Below are 23,554 nucleotides of genomic sequence, written 5' to 3'. Positions count from 1 at the left end.
TGCCACATTTCATGCCCGCATTGAAGTATATGGCCTAGTTTAAAATTGCTTTGCTCTCTGGGAGACGTGTGGTGGAATGTACTAATGGCCAGGGGTTGGGGGAAGTACCACACCAACACTTAACTACGCCTCAAATCTGGCAACTTACCCATCATTTCTACTTTAAAATAAATAGAAAGCAGACACACACAGGGCATTTGCCAAGCTTTAGTGACGCATCAAAAAAAAGCTTTAAAAATGCAAAATTAAGGGGTAAGGCGCTTTATTGTGTATTACGAATCAAAGTAAAGTGTAAAACTAGCCCTAACAGATTTTTGTTTCTATTATCTTAAATTTTAATAAGAAATTGAATTTGAATAAGCTCGCTGGTCAGACTGAGGTGACCACTGGATCTAGATTATCCAGCCAGTCTCCCAGTTTGGCAGTTGATTGCAGATCTCACATCTCACAGGGAAAAAACAGGAGAAAAATTTCTATCTAAAAAGAAAAAAAAATGGTCAGGACCAGAGATCCCAGCAAGGAACTACGTCTTTACTCCTGACTAGGCAGAAAAAACTATAGAAACTATAGCAGAGAAAGGGCGTATACCCCCTGGGACTGGCCATTGGCGTAGCCAGGTGGCCTACACCTGTAGGGGCAGTATAACCCAATGGTCATGAAGTTCAGGAGCTGTGTCTGTCAACGAACGAAAGAGAAATATTGTTTTATTTTTCAGAATTGTCGCTTTTTTTTTTTTTTTTTTAAACACAGGAAAGGAGTGCCCAGATGGGACTTTAAATGAGGTGCACGCAATAGTCACTACTATAGAATGATGAATGTAGTTATTGAAAACATAACTGAATGTAAACTACCGACAAGTTACAGCTGTCAAATACTGATACAAAACATGATAAACATGACAGGATTTCAGAGCAACATATATAAAAAGCAATAGACTTAGTAAATGGCTTTGAGTAAAAACATACAAAAGGAGTAGAATAGTTGATACACAGGCCAATGGGCATCAGTGCAGGCATATGTAGCAGTAATACATGAGTAGAACATCTTAGATTGAAACTCAACAAAATATCTTTTATAAAACTCAACGCGTTTCGTGGGTCTGTTAGCCCACTCATCAGGAGTGAATAAATATGTAAGCCTGTCAAAGACAATAGTATATATATTATAAAATAGCCAGCAAATATGGAATGTCAACAAATATATGACCCAAGTGGGCAAAACCATACTTGCATACGGCTAAGTATGACTAGTGGAAGGAATGCTGTCATGTGGTGGAAGTAGCATATGTCTGACCCGGGAGCTGAAGGGACAAGGATTGGCGGCAAAGGAATGGAGAGCCAGGTGAGAAAACATGTGATGTGAAAGTGTGATGATAGTATTTTGACACCAACTGAAAAATGCATGGATAAAAAACTCAGTGTTAAAAAAGGTAAACTGTATCACATGGTGATAACAGAAAAAAAATATCAATATGCAAGTATATTGCAGATATTATATATATATAATATATATATATATATATATATATAATGTCACATGGTGGTAGCAAAGAAGAATAGTGTAAAAAAACACGGATGCAAAAAAAACAAAAGAGTGAAAATACTGAGAACACACCACCTGGTGCTGATCTAATAGACAAAGGTGTGAAGGAATAATACAAGGTATCAAGATAGATGAAGCTGGATGTGTGATCCAGCTTGGTTAACTGGCTCTGACTGAACTTGCATACTAATGTACAAAGTATTTAAAATGTGTATAAGCTGTAACACAAAAGTGACAGCAGGATAACAGTATATAGAGTATATTAGTATATAAAAATTACACATATGTATGTAAAAAAATATAATCCAGTTAGAACCCAATAAGGACCAAAAACCAAAAAGAAACTGTGATGTCTAAACATTATAAGTGGTGGGTGAACAGAAAGTGATAGTAGAAAAGTGAATTATGGTGTCCTGAAGGTAAGGAGACCAAAGGATTTTTTTTTTTTTTGCTATAAAAAAAAAAAAAAAAATCGCAGAGGAAATCAAATACCACCAAAATAAAGCTCTATTTGTGGGAAAAAAGGACATCAATTTTATTTGGGTACCATGTCGCATGACCGTGCAATTGTCCGTTAAAGTAACACAGTGTCGTATCACAAAAAATGGCCTGGTCATTAAGAGGGTAAAACCTTAAGTGATTAATAGTTGCAGGATTTGGACTGATATGCCTTCCCAGTGTAGTTCCAGTATATGACATAGCTTGGCAACAATTATGCAAACAAATCAAAAGACTTCACGATATCAATACAGTTTTTTGGCAATGTTTATTTTAAATCGGTCTACTTTCAAAGCCCTAAAGAGGCCAAAGTAACCTGAAAAAGTATAGGGATCTCAGTCAGCCTTGCCAGCTACAATAGAATAGAAGAAAGCTGCGCACAAAGAGAATTGACTGATAGGAAAGGCTGCCAGTACAATAGTGTATCAAACCAAAAGCATGTAAATAAAAGGTACAGCGCCACTAGATAAACTAACTAGACTTGCAGAAGTAAACTAGAGTCCATAAAGTCCACATGGGAGGATTGGTTCAGATGCAGAAAAAGTGACCGTAAATTCCAACACCAATCTTGCAAGGGAAGCTCCTGGTAATCATCACGCAAAGGTAATCTGGGTAAACAGACACCAATCCGATTCCAGGCTGATCTCCAAGTATGAGTTGGAGCGCACAGTAGGAGAGTTGCATGATCAGATCATGAGTTCTTATCGTGGTGTCTGTTTCCCCAGATCCTGCACATGAAGGAGGAACATCCTTGGTGTACTTCTGGGGTTTATGAGGTCTACTGAATCCATGGTCCTGTCCGGATTCCCTGTGGATGACTGGAGGAGAATTGGATGCATTGTTTGTTCCTGGTGATCGGTTTATCGCACGCTCGGTTGACCTTCCTTAACAGGGGGTCCAACTTTCCGGTAAGGGTACAACCTTTATTACCTTTGTGTGATGATTACCAGGAGCTTCCCTTGCAAGATTGGTGTTGGAATTTACGGTCACTTTTTCTGCATCTGAACCAATCCTCCCATGTGGACTTTATGGACTCTAGTTTACTTTTGCCAGCTACAATGCACATTTTCAGAGACAAACACTACCCAGTATATTTATTGTTCTAATGTGTATCATCAGCAACACATTTCCTGTGTGGTCTCATCATACACATCTAAGATTCTAAATTATTTGGCTCCCAGCATGCAATTTTATGACTCTCAATGCACTTTCATTACGCATTACAAAATCGTACATACATTCTGGGTGCATTAATGTTAGTGCTCTAAAGGACTTTAGACAAATGCCTGTGAAGGGTTTACTTTTAAGCCAATAAAAGCCTGTGGTGAAAAATATTTTCTCTGATGTTTTTGTACTGTCTTTTTTTAGTATGTGTCTTTAGGAATAGTAGTTTAAAAAAAAAATCCAACATGTAAGCATGTACAAATGCAATGCACATAAACCTGAGAAACATAAGACCATTTTACTACAGCATTTATTAACTTCTATGGAAGAAGGTATTTCAAAAATGTATGTATGAGCTCAGATAAGATTACTTTGTCTGACCACGTGTCTTCAAGAAACACCTGCAATGGAATGCTGGAATGCATTGATAACAAAATGGTTCTTGCATGTACTTGCATAACTATTTTGTATATATAATATAACATAGTGTATAATATAGTATAATATTAAGGAAATATTAAGGAATAGTCCTATAGATATAGATATATATATAGATATATATATATATATATATATATATATATATATACACACATATACACACACACATTGTGAAAACAAAGTACATGAGTCTAAGGCTAAGTTCACATGTAGGCGTTTTGGGGCGTTTTTCTGCTCTAGGATCAGCTCAAAAAACGCCCAACAAGACAAATCCTATTCATTTCAATGGCCCCTGTTCACAGCGTTTTGATGTTTTTAAGGAAAACGCCCAAGGCTCAAAAAAGTACATGAGCTTCTTTTTGGGCCGATTACAGGCCTTTTTATTTTTTTCTATTGGTCAATAGTCAACCTAAAAACGCCTGCACAAAAACGCCTGAAAAAACGCCCATAAAAACGCCTGAAAAAAACGCATAAAAAATGCCTGTAAATAGCAACACCAAGATGTGAATGTAGCCTAAAGTGGAGGGGCAGACTGACATAAAAGATACAAATTAATGCAGCTCTGTAAAAATGAATAGATTATTTAATTAACCTAACAAGAAAAGGGACGATACTCATTGGGAGCTTTTCAGTATACTGCAATGTAAAGCTGCCCCTACACTGATCTAAATTCGGTCGGTTCAGGAGGGACTGCCCTCCTGATCAATGTGTGGCCGTCCCCACTGATCAGTGACACATCCCATTGTCCTAATACAATGTCCCGGCAGGAGGATTCCTCCATCCACCTCGTTTGTGTGCGATGGAGGAATCGGTTAACTGAAAGAAAATAAAAAACACAGATTTTGTAGCCAACATTACACCCAAAATGTATTAACTCTCCACAGGATTGTGAAGAGGACTGGAGAGAATATTTCTACAGGAACCATCAGCCTGCAGGACGTGAGACACACTTAAAGTGGAGTTCCACCCATTTTCGTAACTTTGAATGTATGTAATCCCCTTTAAAACTACTTTTACCAATGGAAACTTTTTTTTTTTTTTTTTTGCTAGTAAATACCTTATTTTCTTGTTTATTCCTCCTCTCCTTACTTCCGGGTCCGATCGGCGATGACGTCATTCGGCAATTCGCAGTGTGTGCTGGGATGTATTCCATGCCAGAAATCTCGCAGTATTACCCAGGAGCTGAGCTGTACTGTGTGTATTCAGGCCGTGACCTGCCCCGCCTCCTCTCAGTGAGTGAGGACTGAAAGCATTATATCCTCACTGAGCTCACTGAGAGGAGGCGGGGCGGAGGCGGGGCAGAGGCGGGGCAGAGCACGTCCTGAATACAATGCATACAGTACAACTCACTGAGAGGAGGCGGGGCAGGTCATGGCATGAATACACACAGTACAGCTCAGCTCCTGGGTAATACTGCGAGATTTCTGGCATGGAATACATCCCAGCACACACTGCGAATCGCCGAATGACGTCATCGCCGATCGGCCCCGGAAGTGAGGAGGAATAAACAAGAAAATAAGGTATTTACTAGCAAAAAAAAAAAAGTTTCCATTGGTAAAAGTCGTTTTAAAGGGGATTACATACATCTATGTAATCCAACGTATTAAAAATGGGTGGAACTCAGTTTTCAAATCATGAGACTACAAAAAAAAAAAAAAATGTCAGCTTTAAAACATGTCTGATGGTATGAATTCCCTTTGGATCAGATAACTGTTGGAATTGAAACGCAGGTTAAATTAATATTTGGAAATTTCAAGATTCCTCCGTCCATACACCAGAGTTGGAAATTCCTTCACTTGTCAGCAAATCTTAAACAGACGATTATAAAATAAACGAATGAAGAACAAGGCAGGATTTGTGACCAGAATTTGATGTGTGAAGACGTTTCTTTCAGAACTGCCTGTACAGAGTAACTTGTGCTAAATAAGCCCAGGTTTTTAAAAATTAAAATATTGGCCAGACACACCTTTCCCGCTACTGGCTACTCGGGAACAGATGGGGTGGGTGTGCGAGACCAACAAAACTGTGCCTCACTCTGGTTTATTTTCATTTCACAAGAGCCAGCCAAGCTGGCCATATAACATACACACTCTTTCCTGCTCTGGCCTACCACAGGAAAGGGAGAGACAGGTAATTTCATCGTTTTTTGGGAACATTAGATTAATAAATAATATAAATCTATTCCCAAAGACACTGAAAACTCTTATAGAAAGCTTTCCCAGAAGAATAGCGGCTGTAAGGCCTCTTTCACACGATCGGACCGATCGGGTTCGCCTGTCCCTTTTTCAGGCAGCCCCCTTCGGGCCACCAATTCTCTACTATCTGGAGGTGGATGTCAGCGGAAATGTGTCTGACACCCGCCTGGCATCCGATCCAACAAGATCCGGTGAAAACAGACGGATGGCAATACATTCGCCACCCGTCCAGTGAGTCGGATCGGATGGGATGGGATCAAATGAAAATGGACAGGCTGTCCATTTTCTTCTGATCTCCCCATAGAGGAGAGCCGGATTCTGACAGGACGCTCTCTGCACAGTGAGCGGTGACGGACCTGTCATCCACCTGCTCAGCGGGGATCAACGGAGCGATCCCCACTGAGCAAGCGCAATCCCTCAAATCCCCAATATAGATTTGGAATGGGAATCCAAACAAACTCATATACAGCAGGTGGGATGGTCAGGTGTCCACAAACTTTTGGTAATATAGTTTATGTTAAAAAAAAAAAAAAAAAAAAAAAAAAAAAAGCAGCATAGCGCAACCAAAATCTACCATATACTAAAAAAACTATACTACAAAAAAATCTGAAAGTTCCAATAAACTCAAATTATACAGTGTACAACAAAAATTATGTTCACATTCCAAAATTGTGTAAAATCAAGGAGTCGTGGCCATGAGGTGAGCGGCCAACTATATGGTGGTAGCGATACAAAGCACCTATTTGGATAACAATGGCAACGTGGTGATCGCATTACTTCGGTTTATTTAAATTTTCACACTTTTTGTAGTATCGTTTTTTTAGTACATGGTAGATTTTGGCTGTACTACACTGCTTTTTTAATAATTTATGTCAATAATGAGTGTTGCGAGTTCACTTAATTGGTGTTAACTAGCAACATTACTTTAAATATCCTGATTATTTTGAACACGTCACTAATTTATTACTGCAGTTGCGCTAATTGATTTTGTATAACATATAGTGTATTTTATATAAAATGGAAAGACATGTAAAAAAAAAAAAAACCCTTCTAAAATGTTAAAGGGAAATTCAAGAACACAAAATCATAATAGTTTCCTTAAAGTGGAACTTTAGTCAGAAATTGAAGTCTTGCTAGATCACTTCAGGCTGGTCCCTTTGGCAGGTATAGCTATGTACTGTAAAACATTAAAAATAAGCGCCTATACTGTTTAAAATCCATTAATACACTCTCACCCTGCTCTGCACATGCTCAGTTGCACTCTATTTTTAGGCCCTGCTGACAGCCTAAAGTGGAAGTAAATCCTCTTTATAGTAAGGAAGCTGCTTCTGTTTGATCTGCAACTTGCATGGTGCTGCACATGTGATCAGTTATGACACCAGCCATTTGATGGTTTGACAATCTGGCTGAGGACACAAGCCAATTTGACAATTAGCATTCCAGGAATATAACAATTTTTCAAAATCGTTAAATCGATGGGTATAGTTCAGCTTTTTTTTTTTTTACTTCTGCTTAGGGGCTCTGGGCTTCATCAAAATGGCAGCCTCCAGCAAGAAGAAATCGGAACAATGCTGGAGGCAATTTACAGCACACACTGATTTTGGTAGCGTAATTATTAAAGTGGAATGTATGTTTCTTGCTAAAGAACATTATTTTTTATCAAGTTGGTATGGGTAAAGTTCTGCTTTAAATTCTACTGTAAATGTTTTTGAGCTGCATAATGCACAGAGAAGGTAAAGTATATCAATGTGCAAAATAGAACTGTAAAATAGGTTTTCGGGGGAAAACTAAACTTTATTCAAAAAATAGCTGTAGGTTTCTTATATTGTAGAAAAGTGTCACTAAACTATATACCGTATTTATCGACGTACAACACACACTTTTTCCTCCTAAAAATGGAGGAAAGAGCAATTTGTGTGTGTTATACGCCGATATTTAAAAAAAAAAAAGGCCAGGAAGCAGCGCCGAGAGCAGAAGGGGGCGGGCCACACTGAGGAGAAGGACGGACGAGCTGTCATAGGAAGTCCCGCCTCCTCTGCCGAGACGTGTGACGTCTATCATAGGCGGGACTTCCAATGACAACGAGCGATCGTTCTCCCTTCTCCTCGGCCCACCCCCTTCTGCTCTTGGCGCTGCTTCCCGGCCTTTTTAAAAACCGATAGTGTCAATGGCGCTTGCGAGGCTGCATTAGTGGAAACTGCACTGGCGAGGCTGCATTGCTGGAGGCTGCAGATGAGGCTGCATTCATGGGCACTGGTGAGATGTCATTTGATTAAAAAAAATGTTCTGAGTTCAAAGCGGTTTATTTTAAATTTAAGCTTTTTTCCTGAAATTTCTCTCCTAATATTGAGGTGCGTGTCATACGTCGGCGCATGTCATACGCCAATAAATACGGTACTTCTTTAAAGAAAATCCATACACATCCACTGTTTTATGGCCCTGTAATCTATTCTACATTAAATTGTTTCTGAATAGGTTTTTTCTGCCTCATTATAATGTACCATGCAAGTTTCCAAACCGATCCTTTTCCACCCTCACTTCAGTTTGCGTGGAATGAGCAGTGCACGTTAGCTGCGGTCATATGCACGCTACAAATCCCATAGTTAACAGTCCACGATCACTAGTCCCTCTCCGGAGAGAGCAAGAGAGGGTGGCTACGTTCCTAAGTTAAGGATGGAGAGTGACATTTTTATTTTATTTTTTTTATTTATTGATACATCTCCCTCAGGGCAGTACCCAGACCCCCCATATCTATTTTATGGCCAATTACTAGCATATAAGCCTTCAAAATGTGCACTTTTGATTTTTCCTGTTCGTCTCCCAAAGACTTCAATGGGGCTTAACGTTCCGGTTAGAACATTTCCCCTGTTCTGCCCATCCCTAGTTGCCACCCTTAAACACAAAGTAAAGATAGAGATTATATATTTATATATATATATATATAATATACACACACACACACACAGTAAACCCCCGCTCCATCGCGGTTCAGTTTTTGCGGTCCCGGTATATTGCTTTTTTTTTTTTTTTTTTTTTGTAATGTTATTTTACTATATAAATCATTAAAAATGAAATATTTTTGTGTTTTCCATAGCTCTTGCTATGTCTCTCAGTATCTTTTATGTGTTTAAATGAGTTTCTATTGTTTTAAAAGTGTGTTTAAAGACCTTAAAATGCTTTTACACGTACAGGGACAGTAAAAAAAACATGCCTACAATGCATTTTAATAGGGTTTTTCTATTTCGTGGATTTTCACTTTTCGCGGCTGGGTCCGGAACGTAACCCCCGCAATGGAGGGGGGTTTACTGTGTATATATATATATATATATATATATATATATATATATATATATAAATTTTATTTATTAATTTATTTATTTTCTAAATGAGTTTAGTGTCTTTAAAAAAAAAACACACATCAACAAACTAGATTTTTAAATGGACAATTCCTGAGCTGTTCAGTCCAGTTTGTCAAACACATGACCAACACTCAAGACAGGCAGACTTACTCTTTGCAATTTCATCCTTTCCATTCCATATGCTCTGCTTTAGTTGTTCAATCCTCATCTTACAAGACATGATCTTCCATTTCTGAAAGGAAAAACAGAGTATTTATACTTATTATGAATCATTAAAAAAAAAAAATGTAATGTAGCGACAAGTCACTGCTGATGTATAACTACTGTACATATGTTACTAATGTATCACAAAGTAAAAAAAGCCTCCAGTGGTGGAAGCAGTACTCTCAAATATAGTGGGTGAACAAAGCTATAATTAAGGTGCAAACATTTTACTGTAAGAGTCTCCAAGTGGTATAAAAAGACCGTGTGTGACTGAGCCTGCTGGAATAACCCAAGAATGAAATTTGTTTTGTATGAGCTCAACTATGTATTGCTAAAGGGTGAACTGTAATCCGTAGAATGGCTAGGATGGTGGAATATGATTAAGAAATAGAACAAAGCTACACTAAGAGGACACAAGGGGACATGCTTTCTAGAAGGGCTAAAACTGGGAGGAAGGTAAGTGTTTCACATGGCACTCTGCATATAGAGAGATGGGAATAAATAACAGACACGTTTGCTAAAGTGACTGTGTCCTAAAACGTTCAACCCCCCGATCAACAGCCAAATAAACAGATGCATTATAGAGAGCTCTCTGCAGCGGCCCATCTATGAAAGATTTAACCTGCCAAAGGATTTGCATTTCAAAAGACAAAATTGACAATTCGTGAGGAGATATCCAGCTTCCTCTCCCAACCAACACACCAGGTCCAACACCACACTCAATACTTTCCTCCTTCGCGGTTTCCTCCAGATCTCAACCCTATTGAGCTGTTGTGGGACCAGCTTGACTGTATGGTACGTAAGAAGTGCCGTCAAGCCAATCCAACTTGCAGGAGGTGCTTCAGGAAGCGTAGGGGGGGGGAATAAGAATGCACGGACGAACCTATGCTGTGTCCAGTGAGGTAGCCACCTCACCTGGCTGCATCCCTAAAGGACAGGGATGCGTCGTTTGAGGCCAGGGCGAACACATAGCCCGCGAAACGCTCGATGGCGGACTGGGATTCCATCTGACCCTCCGTCCTGGAGAACCAGAACGATCAGTCCGACTCCCAGCTCCGCAAAGCCGTCTTCATCCGAAGATCCAACTAACTAGCGCTGACAAAATAAATAGCTAGCAATGTAAAGAAAAATTACATTTCTCAGAAAATAAATCATAAAGAAAAAGAGGAAGGCTGAGAATGTAGCCTCAGCACAGGGAAGCCTATCCACTCCTAAGCTAGGCAGAAGACAAACTGATTTGGGATGGCTATTGCAGGGGGGGTATTGGACTAGTAGGACAGCCCCCATGGGTGTGACTATGTAGATGTATTGTTCTTTTACAAGTCTTTTGCCTAGAAACTCCTGTGGAGATGAAGTCAATACCCCATAAGTGAAGACTGTGTGAATGGGCGGCGACTGTCGGAGGACGTAAGAGAAACCAGTTTTTGCAGGGTTTTTTTGTTAAAGCTTAATTGAACAAGCTGAAGTTGGGAGCAGCTGAGCTGCTGCTATTATATAAAGGTATTGCAACCTCGAACAATAATCAAAAGACAGTTAAATAGTGCTGCTTTCTTAAAACATATGAAAATTACATAACTTGTAAATCAATCAATGCATAAAGAGCCAATTCAATCAAAGTTGAATAAAGTTATGGTGCAATTAAACAAGCTAAAGTCCTTCAATAATATTAAGGTGCAAAGTGCTAGTGAGGGCTTCTCAAAATAGGATTCAGGTGCCACTCTGCTCCCCTCCTGAGTCCCCACTTACCAGCAGTAGGATCAAAATCACCGTGGTTGATGGATGGATGGATCTAGCTCCTTCCCTCTGCAAGGCTCTCAGCACAAAGATTGTCAAAGAATGGACAAAGAATAGATTACTACAACTCCCTCCTCACTGGTCTACCTTTACACAGGCTATCTGAAGACGCCCAGTGGGAGGGGTGAAACGCGCCAAGCGGGGAAGAGTTAGAGACGCCAAACTGACAGCAGATACAAAACGCTGCAGCGGCAATCCTCATACTTTACATGCTCAAAAAGGTCAACATTGATGTAAGTGCTATTATGCTTTTAACTTTTCAATAAAGTACACAGTATTATGCTATGATCATTCATCATCCTTATGCTGAGAGCCTTGTATACTACCAAAGAGGAAAGGAGCTAGATCCATCCATCTATTCACTACGCTGATTTTGATCCTATTGCTGACCATCTTTGTGCTGAGAGCCTTTCACACTGCTTAAAGCGAAGTTCCACCCAAAAGTGGAACTTCCGCTCATTTGTTTCCTCCCCCCCTCCGTTGTCACATTTGGCACCTTTCAGGAGGGAGGCGGGAATGGGTACCCGTTTTTGACAGGTACCCTTCCCCACTTCCAGGGGTCGGCGCCGTCCATCAGAAGTTTAACCCCCTCCTCCTTCCCCTGCCGCGCCAATCCGAATGCGCAGAGCACTTCGCACATGCAGGGTAGGATCCTGCCCGTGAAGCTGCAAGGCTTCACTGCCGGGTTCTCCTAGCGGCAATGGCGGCGGCATTCCCCGATAGCTGATGGAAACATTGGCTGCGGTGCCGACATTGCTGGACTCCAGGACAGGTAAGTGTCCTAATATTAAAAGTCAGCAGTTACAGTATGTGTAGCTGCTGACTTCATTTTTGGAGGGGGAGATGGAACTCTGCTTTAAGAGAGAAGAAGGAGCTAGATCCATCCATCCCATAAACCACGCTGATTTTGATCTTACTGCTGGTGAGTGGGGACTGAGGAGGGGAGCACAAAGTGGCACCTGATTCCTATTTTGAGAAGACATCACTAGCACTTTGCACCTTATTATTATTAAAGGACTTTCGCTTGTTTAATTGCACCATCACTTTATGCATTTTTTTTTTTTTTTTTTAAATATAAATTTTTATTGAATTTTCAACATGTTACAAGTAAGCGATAAGTAACAGGAATCAGAAAGTACAACAGGCTTATCACGTGAGGTTATGATAATAACAACAATAACGTTGTAAAATGACCAGGAAAGGAGAAACAAATGTTTACATACAAAAAATATGGAACGTTTCACGAATTTGCGTGTCATCCTTGCGCAGGGGCCATGCTAATCTTCTCTGTATCGTTCCAATTTTAGTATATGTCCTGCCGAAGCGAGGACACTTTATGCATTTTTGATTGCGCTGACACTTTATGCATTGTGATTGATTTACAGGTTATGTAATGTTCATATGTTTTAAAGGAAGCAGCGCTATTTAAACTGTCTTTTGATTATAGTTGCTATATTGTGTATATGCACAAATAAGAGTTTTGTTTTTTTTTTTCTTTATAATTGATTTAGATCTAGGAGGTCAGGGGAATCCCCTTATGAAGCAAGTTATCTCCAGGGGAAAAGGGAGGAAGATGGTAGAAAGAGGAGAAGTGGACTCTGCCATCCATGCAAAGCAGCCACTGAGCTATGCAGTTCTCGTATTTGGATCATTAGGTTGATTGAATAGTCACTGCATAGGAAACCTTTGTACTGAGGCCACAAAGTCACATGATTCCCCGCTGTCAAAACATAGATGGGTGGGTATACTTTGCTGTGTTAAGAGCTGGAATCCTAGTAACATTTCTTGTGGTGAAAGGGCCACAAAACATACCAGCTTATCTGTCACCAGCTTCCCCTCTATGACAGTTGCAACTCTGCAAGAAAAAAAGGAAACAAATTATACTACTTGTACTACATATGAGAACTGTTAACATTATCATGCAAATAACAAAATGGAAACCAATAAAACAACATTTCTCAGAATACCAGCAGCGTACAAGTCTTTCACTAAAGCTGGTTTTTAAGAAGGGTCATTCAATTTTCTAATCCTTAGTGAGGTCAGATCAATGTTAATTTTTTTGGACCTTTGGACCGCAGTGCAAGTTGAAGCAGCAAGATGAAAAGTTTTTTTAAACAAATTTTTAACATTGAAAAGGGGTTTTCATTCGGGAAAGTCCATTCACTAATCAAGAGTTAGGCGGGCTTCACACTGCTGCGCTGCAGTTGGACCACACTGCGGGTAAATCTGCGGATTTCGCATGTTTTGCCCACATTTTTAGTGCTAAATAGGTTTTTATTATTTACGGAGATAAAGAGCCAAGTCCATAGTAAAAAAAAAAAATATAACATCATATAACGTATGACGCTAGGAGTTGACCTTTGGAAGGGGGCTGTACCTGGGGGGGCGGCTACTGCCAGAGCCCCCCCTTTCTGCTATGATCATGTTCGGTGCTTCTGGGGTCCCCCCTGGGCCGCCACCTTCTTGGGGCCTTTTGTGCTGTGGATTAGCGGCCATGTTTGTGTAGCCTCAGCGGCGATTTTATTGTAGTTTTCTCAATGAAAATAGCGGCGGACATTTTTTTGAAGCTATATGGGAAGTAATTTCAGAGGTGGGAGCCCTCCTCATCCCCTAGTGCCGACTCCTGGATCTTTCTCTTCCTAATTGCCGCATAGTGTGCAGTTTGCCTGGTGCTTCACATGCCTAAACAGTGGTGGTGAGTCCTTTTGTGGGGTTCCCTCTCCCTCTCTCTGCTATAGCAATGTGCTCTGTGCTGGACCCTGTAGTACCGCCAGCGCGGTGGGGGTGTCTCTAGCAGCGTTATACACTTTTGTGTGGGGTCTCCTCTTCTCCAATTGAGTCCCTGGAGCACATTTCCTCACCTGATCCCATCTAAGAGACTACCGGGCCCTCCAGGTCCCACTAATCCCTTGATTGCACTGACAGCTGTCCTGGAGTCCATAGTATCCAAGGTGGATTTGGTCCTGGGAAAATGGGCTAGCAAAATGCGTCCCCCGCCTTCACCTGCCTCATCTGTTTTATCAGATCCTGAATCTGATTTGGCCGCTGCGGATGCAAGTTACTCTTCTGGGTCTGCGTCCACGCACACTCCGTGCTTAGATAGTGAAGATGATTCCTCTGCTCCTCTAGCCACGCATGAAAAAGTGCTGGAGGATGCGCTGATTGGCACTCACAGGCCCTCCAAGCGAGGGTGTTCACCATGCCTGCTTACTTTGATAATAGTTTCACTAAACAACGGGTTGTCGAAGACTCACTTTTGCGATGCGGTATCTTTATGAGGATTTCTTGCTTAAAAAGTTGGCGGTCCCATACATACATATACATACACACATACATATACACACACACACATACACACACACATACATATACACACACACTATGTTACCCACAGTTTTAGACAGGGTCTCAGACTTTCTATTAGGTCTTTTTATACTTTCTGAAAGCACACCACAAGTCCTGCATGCTGTATCTATGGTACGCTTTCAGAAAATAAGCCCAAAACGCTTGACCAAATTAGACAGTCTATGGGACCGCTGCTGAAAAAGCAGTGCAGCAGTGTGAAAACGCAGCCTTGAAAGGCAAACTAAATTTTTAAGTTCTTTTGGGTGACATTTGTTAAGCCAGAATTAGTGTATTGCCTGCTTTACTCCTCGATAATGTCATACCAGTTTTTATTTCATCTTTTGTGAAAATGCTTCAATGTGTAATTTCTGGGAATACTAACATCTAAAACTAACTTGCACATTTTTTTTTTATACTTCAAAGCATGGGAATTGTTTGTACTACACATCTAATTGGAAGATCTCCTGGAATGTCTGCATTCCCTGTCTGAAGAACGATGTTTTTGTGAAGTGCCACTTACTGTTTTTGAAAATCCTGCTGTGTTTCTCTTAAGTGATTTATTCTCTCCCTCTTGTCTGCAAAACTGAAAAAAAAAAAAAAAAAGGGATTAAGATAGTTTAGAGTGCAGACTTTGGGTTAGCAAATAAAACATGGACTACATTACTATAAAAGCGCTGATCAATATCTCCTATGATGATGTAGAGCAGCGTTTTTTTAACTCTTCAATCAGAAGACACATTCCTATCGCAGATGATGGCCAAGCTTTGCTTATTTTAGATTTGTCACACAAGCTACAACTATAGCAATGTGGCTTTGAATAGAATTGTTACATATGCTATAAATTACATATTAAGCAATAGGAAAGAACCATCTCTAAATGTTTTTCACAAACAAAAATGATGCTATCCTCAATTTGCTTGCAAGAGATATACTGACCATAGTTAAAAAGAAAGTATGGCCAAAGCTTTTTCTGGGCATACTTCTCTTCTGGGTCACAGGACTGCACATAAAACTTTAAACACCTGTGACTCAAAATCAGCCAACAGCAGCCTAAACCCAGCTGTCAGTTGGCATCACACAATCAGGCTCTATAAGGAATCCAATCATATTGTCGGGATTCATCCAGATGTCTGATTGGCAGCTAGCGTAACCTCTCAGGGTGAGACGGAGAGCCGAAGGCAGCCGCTCTTACCCCCTTCCCAGCCCAGCCCTGCAGTGAACACTAGAGGGGTAGAGCAGAGAGCGGTGACAAAGTCACCGCTCTCTGCTCCAGGAGGAACGATAACTGAGTGATTAGCAATTATGTGACTGCTCAATTCTCAGGTTTAGAGCTGGAAGATCAGACGTTTGTTTTTCAGTTCCCATACTACTCCTTTAAAGCTGAACTCAGGCCTAGGGGATCACATATACTATAAAGAAGCTTCCTTAACTTATCTAAACACCACTGTTCTGTTTTTAAACTGCTTTCTTTCATTTTTTCTATCCCTTCAACAAGTCCCTGATTTCCTGTTTCAAGGAAGCTCCAGTTTATGCAACTGGGTGCCACCGCTTTCTCCCTCATGAAAAAAATGACTCCCGATATATAAAAACATATAGATAACAACCTCCTCCGTATACACTGTAAAATTGAAAAAGACACAAGCCCATCTAGTTCAACCGATAGAAAAAATTTAATAAAATATAAAATATCCATATACACAATCCTATACACACAGTTAATCCACAGGTAAGCAAAAAAGAAAAAGAAAAAAAAAAAAAAAGACACCTTAAATCATGATAAAAAAATGCTGCAAAGAAAAAAAAAAAAGTTTCCTGATCCATCAGGAGACAATTGAATGTTCCCTAGATCAACAATCTCTGGTGTTATTACCTATAAGTGTTAAAACCCAGTCATAGTTTGTGCATTCAGAAATGAATCCAGCTCTTTTTTTTTGGCTGAGCAGGCCAAAACTAGTTCTCGAGAGAGTCTATTCCATATTTTCACAGCTCTTACTGTAAAGAAGCTTTTCCTTCAGAGATAAAGAGTGCCCATTGTCCTCTGTAATGACCAGAAAGTGAAGAACTCTACACCAAGTTCACCATATGGGCCACCTATGTTAGCATGCAAGTCTCTTGAATGAAAGCAGTGACCTGCTGACATCACACTTCCTTCTCTAGGCTAGTACAAATCGATGCTACTGGTTTTTGGCCAACCCACAGAAGCCGATTGGTAACACATGCCCTTGGTAGCATAGGAGAAGTAGTGCAGCTAGTCATATAGGAAACATATGTGACTTGTGCGGCATGCCCAGATCCTTCCTGACAATAAATTGAAAGGTTAAAATGTTTTTCGGGGGACTGTTGGATGTCTCGCCAGACCCTATTGTCGAGCACCATGTTTGCCACCCTGTCGTTCTGGCAGAGGGTGCAACTTGCCCATTTTCTCCAATCGCTACCGCCGGCGACCTCTTTTTCCAGACGCCTCACGCCGTTTGAGGAGTTGTGCGCATCGGATGCTCCGGTGCGCCATGCTATTTCCCTGCTTTATCGTATCGTGACGTCACCCGGACAGCCTTCCAGACCCCCATATATGTCTCTATGGGAACGTGATTTGGGTGTTTCCCTTTCGGATTATCACGTCGAACGTATCCTCTTCTTCACCTACAAAACCTCCACATGCTCTAAATACCAGGAGATGGGTTATAAGCTCTTGACCAGGTGGTACTATACCCCGGTTAAACTTCGAAGGATGTTCCCCTCCTGTTCTGATCTTTGCTGGCGATGTGGCGTGGAGGTGGGATCCCTCCTCCACATTTTTTGGTCTTGCAAAAAATTACAGTATTTTTGGTCGGAGGTCCTCCGTATTATCCAAAAATTCACAGATCACACCCTTACCCTGGAACCAGCCCTCTTCCTCCTTCACCATCACAGCTTCCCAAGGGCGTCTTATCGGAAGTCAATTTTGCCGATACTGCTAACAGCAGCCAAGAGCTGTATTCCTCTCCTATGGAAGCAATCCCGTCCTCCTACTGTGGCGATGTGGTTGCGCAAAGTAGCGTTTATTAATGAGATGGAGGACTTGCTGGCGGCCGAGCGGGGCACTAGAGATGGGTTCCTCAAGCGTTGGTTTTATTGGCATGAGTTCAGCTCGACCACAGAATACCGAGACCTTGTCGCATAGCTGATTTGCTCGCACTCGATGGCCTTCTCCCCTACTTACTCACCCCCTTGTCCCTTTTTATGTGTGTTATGTCGTCCCTCCCCCCCTCCTCCCTGTGTCGTCCCCTTCCGATGTGGTGCTTCCTGATCTTTGCTCTTTCCTTCTTCTACCTGTTTTTCTTTTTCTTATTTGAAAATTTCCCCAGTTCCTATAAGGTATACGTGACACTACTACCTTCTTGTGGTTCCTCGGATTGGCGACCCCGTGAGGTACCCTCCACGCTCCGGTATGCCGGCCATGTGACAGAAGCCGGTAGGGGTGTGGTTCTCTCTGGGACCGGCCATCCTGAAACGTACACTGCTGCGATATATATTATCATTTTTCGCATACGGCTATGTTTATCTGATTTACGCCTCATGTAATGCTGTTTTCTTGATGCTCGGCTGTATTTCAATTAACTGCCTTTGTTGACTTGTATACCTTTATCCTTTCTATACCTTCAATAAACATTGAATTTACAAAAATGTTTTTCGGCCGAACTGTTTGCACTAGGCAATGCTCTGCCGGAGGCCAGAACCACAAATCCCAGCAGTGTTGTGTTTGTTTTTGTGGCCTTTCCTTACATGACACATGTTCTAGCAGTGACAGTGTGTAGCTGTTTTGAAAACAGCCACACACACACACACACACACACACACACACACACACACACACACACACACACACACAGTCCCTGTCACTGCTGCTAGAAAACATGTGCCATATAAGGAAAGGACACAAAAACAAACACAACACCGCTAGGATTTGTGGTTCTGGCCTCCGGCAGAGCATTGTTCACTTCTGGCTTAGCAGCAGGCAGGCAGGCCACAGGCATAAAAAACAGAAAACAGCTACACACTGTCACTGCTAGAAAACATGTGCCATGTCAGTTTGCTTGTTACATGTGATGTGACAGCCAGATGCACATTTTCAACTTGAAAATGTGCACCTGGCTGTCACATCACATGTAACAAGCAAACTGGCATAGCACATGTTTTCTAGCAGTGACAGTGTGTAGCTGTTTTCTGTTTTTTATGCCTGCTGCGGCCTGCCTGCTGCTAAGCCAGAAGTGAACAATGCTCTGCCGGAGGCCAGAACCACAAATCCTAGCGGTGTTGTGTTTGTTTTTGTGCCCTTTCATTACATGGCACATGTTTGCTGGCAGTGACAGTGTGTAGCTGTTTTCAAAACAGCTACACACACACTGTCACTGCTAGAAAACATGTGCCATGCGGCATGCCAGTTTGCTTGTTACATGTGATGTGACAGCCAGGTGCACATTTTCAACTTGAAAATCTGCACCTGGCTGGCACATCACATGTAACAAGCAAACTGGCATGCCGCATTGCACATGTTTTCTAGCAGTGACTGATCTGAGGTGTGAAGGTGCAGGAATTGGGGTGATCTGAGGTGTGATAGTGCAGGAATTGGGGTGACCTGATTTGTGAAGGTGCAGGAATTGGGCTGATCTGATTTGTGAAGTTGCAGGAATTGGGGGCTGATCTGATGTGTGAAGTTGCAGGAATTGGGGGCTGATCTGATGTGTGAAGTTGCAGGAATTGGGGGCTGATCTGATTTGTGAAGGTGCAGAAATTGGGTTGATCTGATGTGTGAAGTTGCAGGAATTGGGGGCTGATCTGATTTGTGAAGGTGCAGGAATTGGGGTGACCCAATTTGTGAAGGTGCAGGGATTGGGGCTGATCTGAGGTGTGAAGGTGCAGGAATTGGGGTGATCTGATTTGTGAAGGTGCAGGAATTGGGGGCTGATCTGATTTGTGAAGTTGCAGGAATTGGGGGCTGATCTGATTTGTGAAGGTGCAGGAATTGGGGTGACCCGATTTGTGAAGGTGCAGGGATTGGGGCTGATCTGAGGTGTGAAGGTGCAGGAATTGGGGTGACCCGATTTGTGAAGGTGCAGGGATTGGGGCTGATCTGAGGTGTGAAGGTGCAGGAATTGGGCTGATCTGATTTGTGAAGGTGCAGGAATTGGGGGCTGATCTGATTTGTGAAGTTGCAGGAATTGGGGGCTGATCTGATTTGTGAAGGTGCAGGAATTGGGGGCTGATCTGATTTGTGAAGGTGCAGGAATTGGGGGCTGATCTGATTTGTGAAGGTGCAGGAATTGGGGGCTGATCTGATTTGTGAAGGTGCAAAGCTCACTTGATTTCTTACTATTATTCAAGTGGTTTACAGCAGTTTCCTTATATGAAGATTGACAGTTGTTTTTGTATGTATCTGGCACTCCCAATTTCTTTGAAAACATTTTTCGGCACACTGTGCCCAAAAAGGTTGTCTACCCCTTGATTAAAGTAAACCTCATCTTGTGCTGCTTCATACTATTTTTAGGACTCAACCATCAAAACAGGATTTAAAGTAATACAAAAAAAAAAAAAACAGCATCATATGGCAGCTCTGATCTAAATTGGACCCAGTCTGTCAGATTAAACTAAAAAAGGTACCGTAATCAAATCCACACATCCTGGAACATTAAATCCTGTCATCAACCATCCCGACGAGCGTCACGCCCCCCTCCCCTCCTGGGCTGCTCAGTCCAAAATGCCCGGGCCTATTTTTTGTCCCAGTCCGGGCCTGCTCGTGACCAAGGGTATCCGAAACAAACGGAAGAAGTCACTTCATGGTGTCACAACCAAGACTGATCAACTCCTGAAGAAGGAGCAACGTATGCTTCAACAGATTAAAGTTTTACTGATTTTAATACATTTTTGATTTTCGTTTAGCCAACCTTGTTGTAATCCACCTCCCTACTTTGCAGCATGTGGACTCCTATTATCCAACAGCATTATTGTTGTTCAGTGTGGTACACCCAACCTTGGGACATGTTGTTGAAGACCTATTAGAAGTGGAGTGTGGATTTCTGCTATGTAAGCTGGTTAGCCAGGATACAAGATTGTTGTTTTTTCAACTGCTCGCTGAGCTGCTTACATTGATTTCAGTTTTCCTGTTCATCTTCCGATAGGCCCTGTTCACACCTAAGCGTGTTTCAGCACGTAAAACGCTCATCTCTGAAGTCTCAAAACGCGCAACAAGCAAAATCCCATTCATTTCAACGCCCCCTGTTCACATATGAGCGTTTTATCTCTTGAAGCAAAACGTCTGAAGCTCAAAAAAGTACATGATCTTCTTTTTGGCAGATCACAGGAGTTTTTGTTAGATGTCAAGGCCTTCCTCCAAAACACCTGCAAAGAACGCCTGAAAAAAGCCCAAATAAAAACGCCTGAAAACGATACGCTCAGGTGTGAATAGAGCCTGAGTCTCCATTCACACTACCGCGACTTGTCAGGTGACTTGTCAGCCTGACAAGTCGCGGTCCATGCAGTGCTACAGGACCCGTTCTAATAGGAGCGACACAAGTCACTCCGACTTAGAAAAAGGGTCCTGTACTACTTCGGGCGACCTGGAGGCACCTTAAATTGACTTCCATTATGTGAAGTCCGTGCAAGTCGTGGCGAAGTCGCGGTGCACGCAACTTCACAGGTCGCCCCGAAGTCGTGCCGCTTCAGTGTGAATGCGGTCTTAGATGCGCTCCCACCTTTGTTTTCTTTTTCTCCTACCTGCAGAAGACTGCAACATTTTACCTTTGAAGTCATAGGCTCCTATCAGACGGAGCAGAAACCGTCAAGCGGATCCGCCTGCTCAACGGGGGATCTTTCCGCTGAGCAGGTGGATGACAGGTCTGTGTCCGCTCTGGTATGTAGAGCTGATACAGACACATCCTGTTGTTCTCTATAGGGCGGTCAGATGGAAACTAGCTGCCTGTCCGTTTCCATCTGACTGTCATCCAATCCGCCGAATGGATGGGGATCCACATCCGTTTTTAGCAGGCCGGATCGGATGGCAGCGGGTGTCAGCGGACACATGTCCACTGATATCCGCAGCTCCATAGAGAACAATGGGTGGTCTGATCAGGTCGGTCTGAAAAATGGACAGACGGACCTGATAAGGCCGCAGGTGTGAAAAAGGGGCAATAAAGTGAGAGGTTGCAGCAGGGGCTCACCTGTATCAGCCATTTGTGAAGACAGCCAAGAACTACAAAAAACACAATTTACTTCATTGTGTCATCGCAGTCCATTTGACAGGTGCTGACCCTGGGTGATGCCTGAGCAAACATGGCAGAAGAAAGCATTGTAGAGACAAATTTGAGAGGTCTGTGACAGGGAGCAGTTTTGTTACAATGCTCTGGCTGCTTAGCTAGGTTATTCTATCTTTGGAACAATGGCAGTCTGCCAGGTGTCTACCCATGTCATCATAGGTAAGGTAGCATGCTTGTATACAATGGCACACCATATCTCACATAAAACAGAAAACATGAGCATGACAGCTGGCCTACAGATGGCGTACACACTGCTTTACAATACACAACATTTATAATGCAAACAGCAGGTTAGGTCAAGAAAATCCTAGGCTTTCTAAATACAATTATACAGCTTCTCCCCCTTTCCCCATCCACAATAAATCATCTTTAAAGAATTTAAACAAATGCCTTCATTTTGTAATAATTTACACACCAACAAAACCAAAATGTTTGTATTGCAAGCTCTTGTGGGCACTGTTCCCACACTAATGTTTCATGAATTTGTGTCATTTGTAGTGTTTTGTTAAAACCAGAAGCCCATACCAAGAGAAAAATGTGCGCTGCCGCTGCTCATGCTACCTTCTGAATTTGATATCTAGCTCACTCCTAAACCTTCTTTAATCTGCCTTTGTTCTGCACACTAAGTGCATTGGTGACATGACTATGGACATTCAAGTATTTATAAACACCGAAAATATAACTTTATGACCACCAACCTAATATTGAGTAGGTTCCCCTTTTGCCCCCAAACCAGCCCTGACCCGTCAAGACATGGATGCCACTGGACCTCTGAAGATATGCTGCAGTATCTGCAACCAAGCTGTCACTAGCAGATCCTTTAAGTCCTGCAAGTTGAGAGGTGGGGGCCTCCATGGATCGGACTTTTTTTTTTTTCAGCACATCCCACAGGTGCTCAATGGATTAGGATCGGATATTTTTGAGGCCAAGTCAAAACCTAAAACTCATAGTTGACTTCCTCAAACCATTCTTAAATCATATTTGCAGTGTGGCAGGGAGTATTTTCCTGCTGAAAGAGGCCATTGGAATCAGGGAATACTGTTTTCCATTAAGGGCTGTACTTGGTCAGCAACACCGTTTAGGTAGGTGGTATGTGTAACATCCACATTAATGGCAGGGCTCAAGGTTTCCCATCAGAACATTGCCCAAAGCATCAGACTTCCTCCGCCGGCTTGACTTCTACCCATACTGCATTCTACACTATTATGGCCCTTCTCTTGCATATCCCATGCTTGCTTGGCGATCTGGATGAGGCGACTAGTGTTGTATACTGGATACCGCGGGTCTCTGTCCACTGAATGATCTCTCAGGAGAGGAACTCTGCATTGGGTTGTGTCCATTGATGTCCACATATTATGTACGATGCTGATTTCTTTATCAATTCTGGTAAGCGCATAGCATATTCTCAGCATGCCACACTAGCGGCGGAAGGAGTGATCTATGGTGGTGGATTCATTTTCCTCTATATTGCACTTCAGACCTCATCTCTCCTGTATTTTGGACTTTCTTATTTGGACTTTTTAGGCCCATGCTGTGTCAAATGTTTGGACATTTTTAATTATATGTTCATCTGTTATCCGTCAGTGCGATTATTTTATTCTCAAATATAGCACAGCTTTCCTTTACCATTCTGATTATAGTGTTTTCCCACTACAGCTGCTTCTTAATTTTTGTGCTTAGCGCGGTTATTTACATTTTTACATTAATGGCAGGGCTCAAGGTT

At 42.0% G+C, this 23,554-nt stretch overlaps 1 protein-coding gene across 1 annotated transcript in view; it reads right to left on the bottom strand.

Moving 5' to 3' along the window:
- The window catches only part of ATG14 (autophagy related 14), a 73,008-nt gene that overhangs the window by 24,130 nt on the left and 25,324 nt on the right, over positions 1-23,554 (bottom strand). The window contains exons 2-4 of the mRNA XM_082242901.1: positions 15,063-15,125; positions 13,010-13,052; positions 9,350-9,431 (exon numbers count right to left, since the gene is read on the bottom strand). Of these exons, the coding sequence (XP_082099027.1) occupies positions 9,350-9,431; positions 13,010-13,052; positions 15,063-15,125 (188 nt within the window). The remainder of the gene's footprint in view (positions 1-9,349; positions 9,432-13,009; positions 13,053-15,062; positions 15,126-23,554) is intronic.

The sequence above is a fragment of the Pelophylax lessonae genome (genome assembly GCF_965119305.1).
Source record: "Pelophylax lessonae genome assembly, chromosome: 13".
Taxonomy (NCBI): Eukaryota; Metazoa; Chordata; class Amphibia; order Anura; family Ranidae; genus Pelophylax; species Pelophylax lessonae.
The sequence above is the reverse complement of the archived record's forward strand: the minus strand, read 5'-3'. Positions and strand labels throughout refer to the sequence as shown.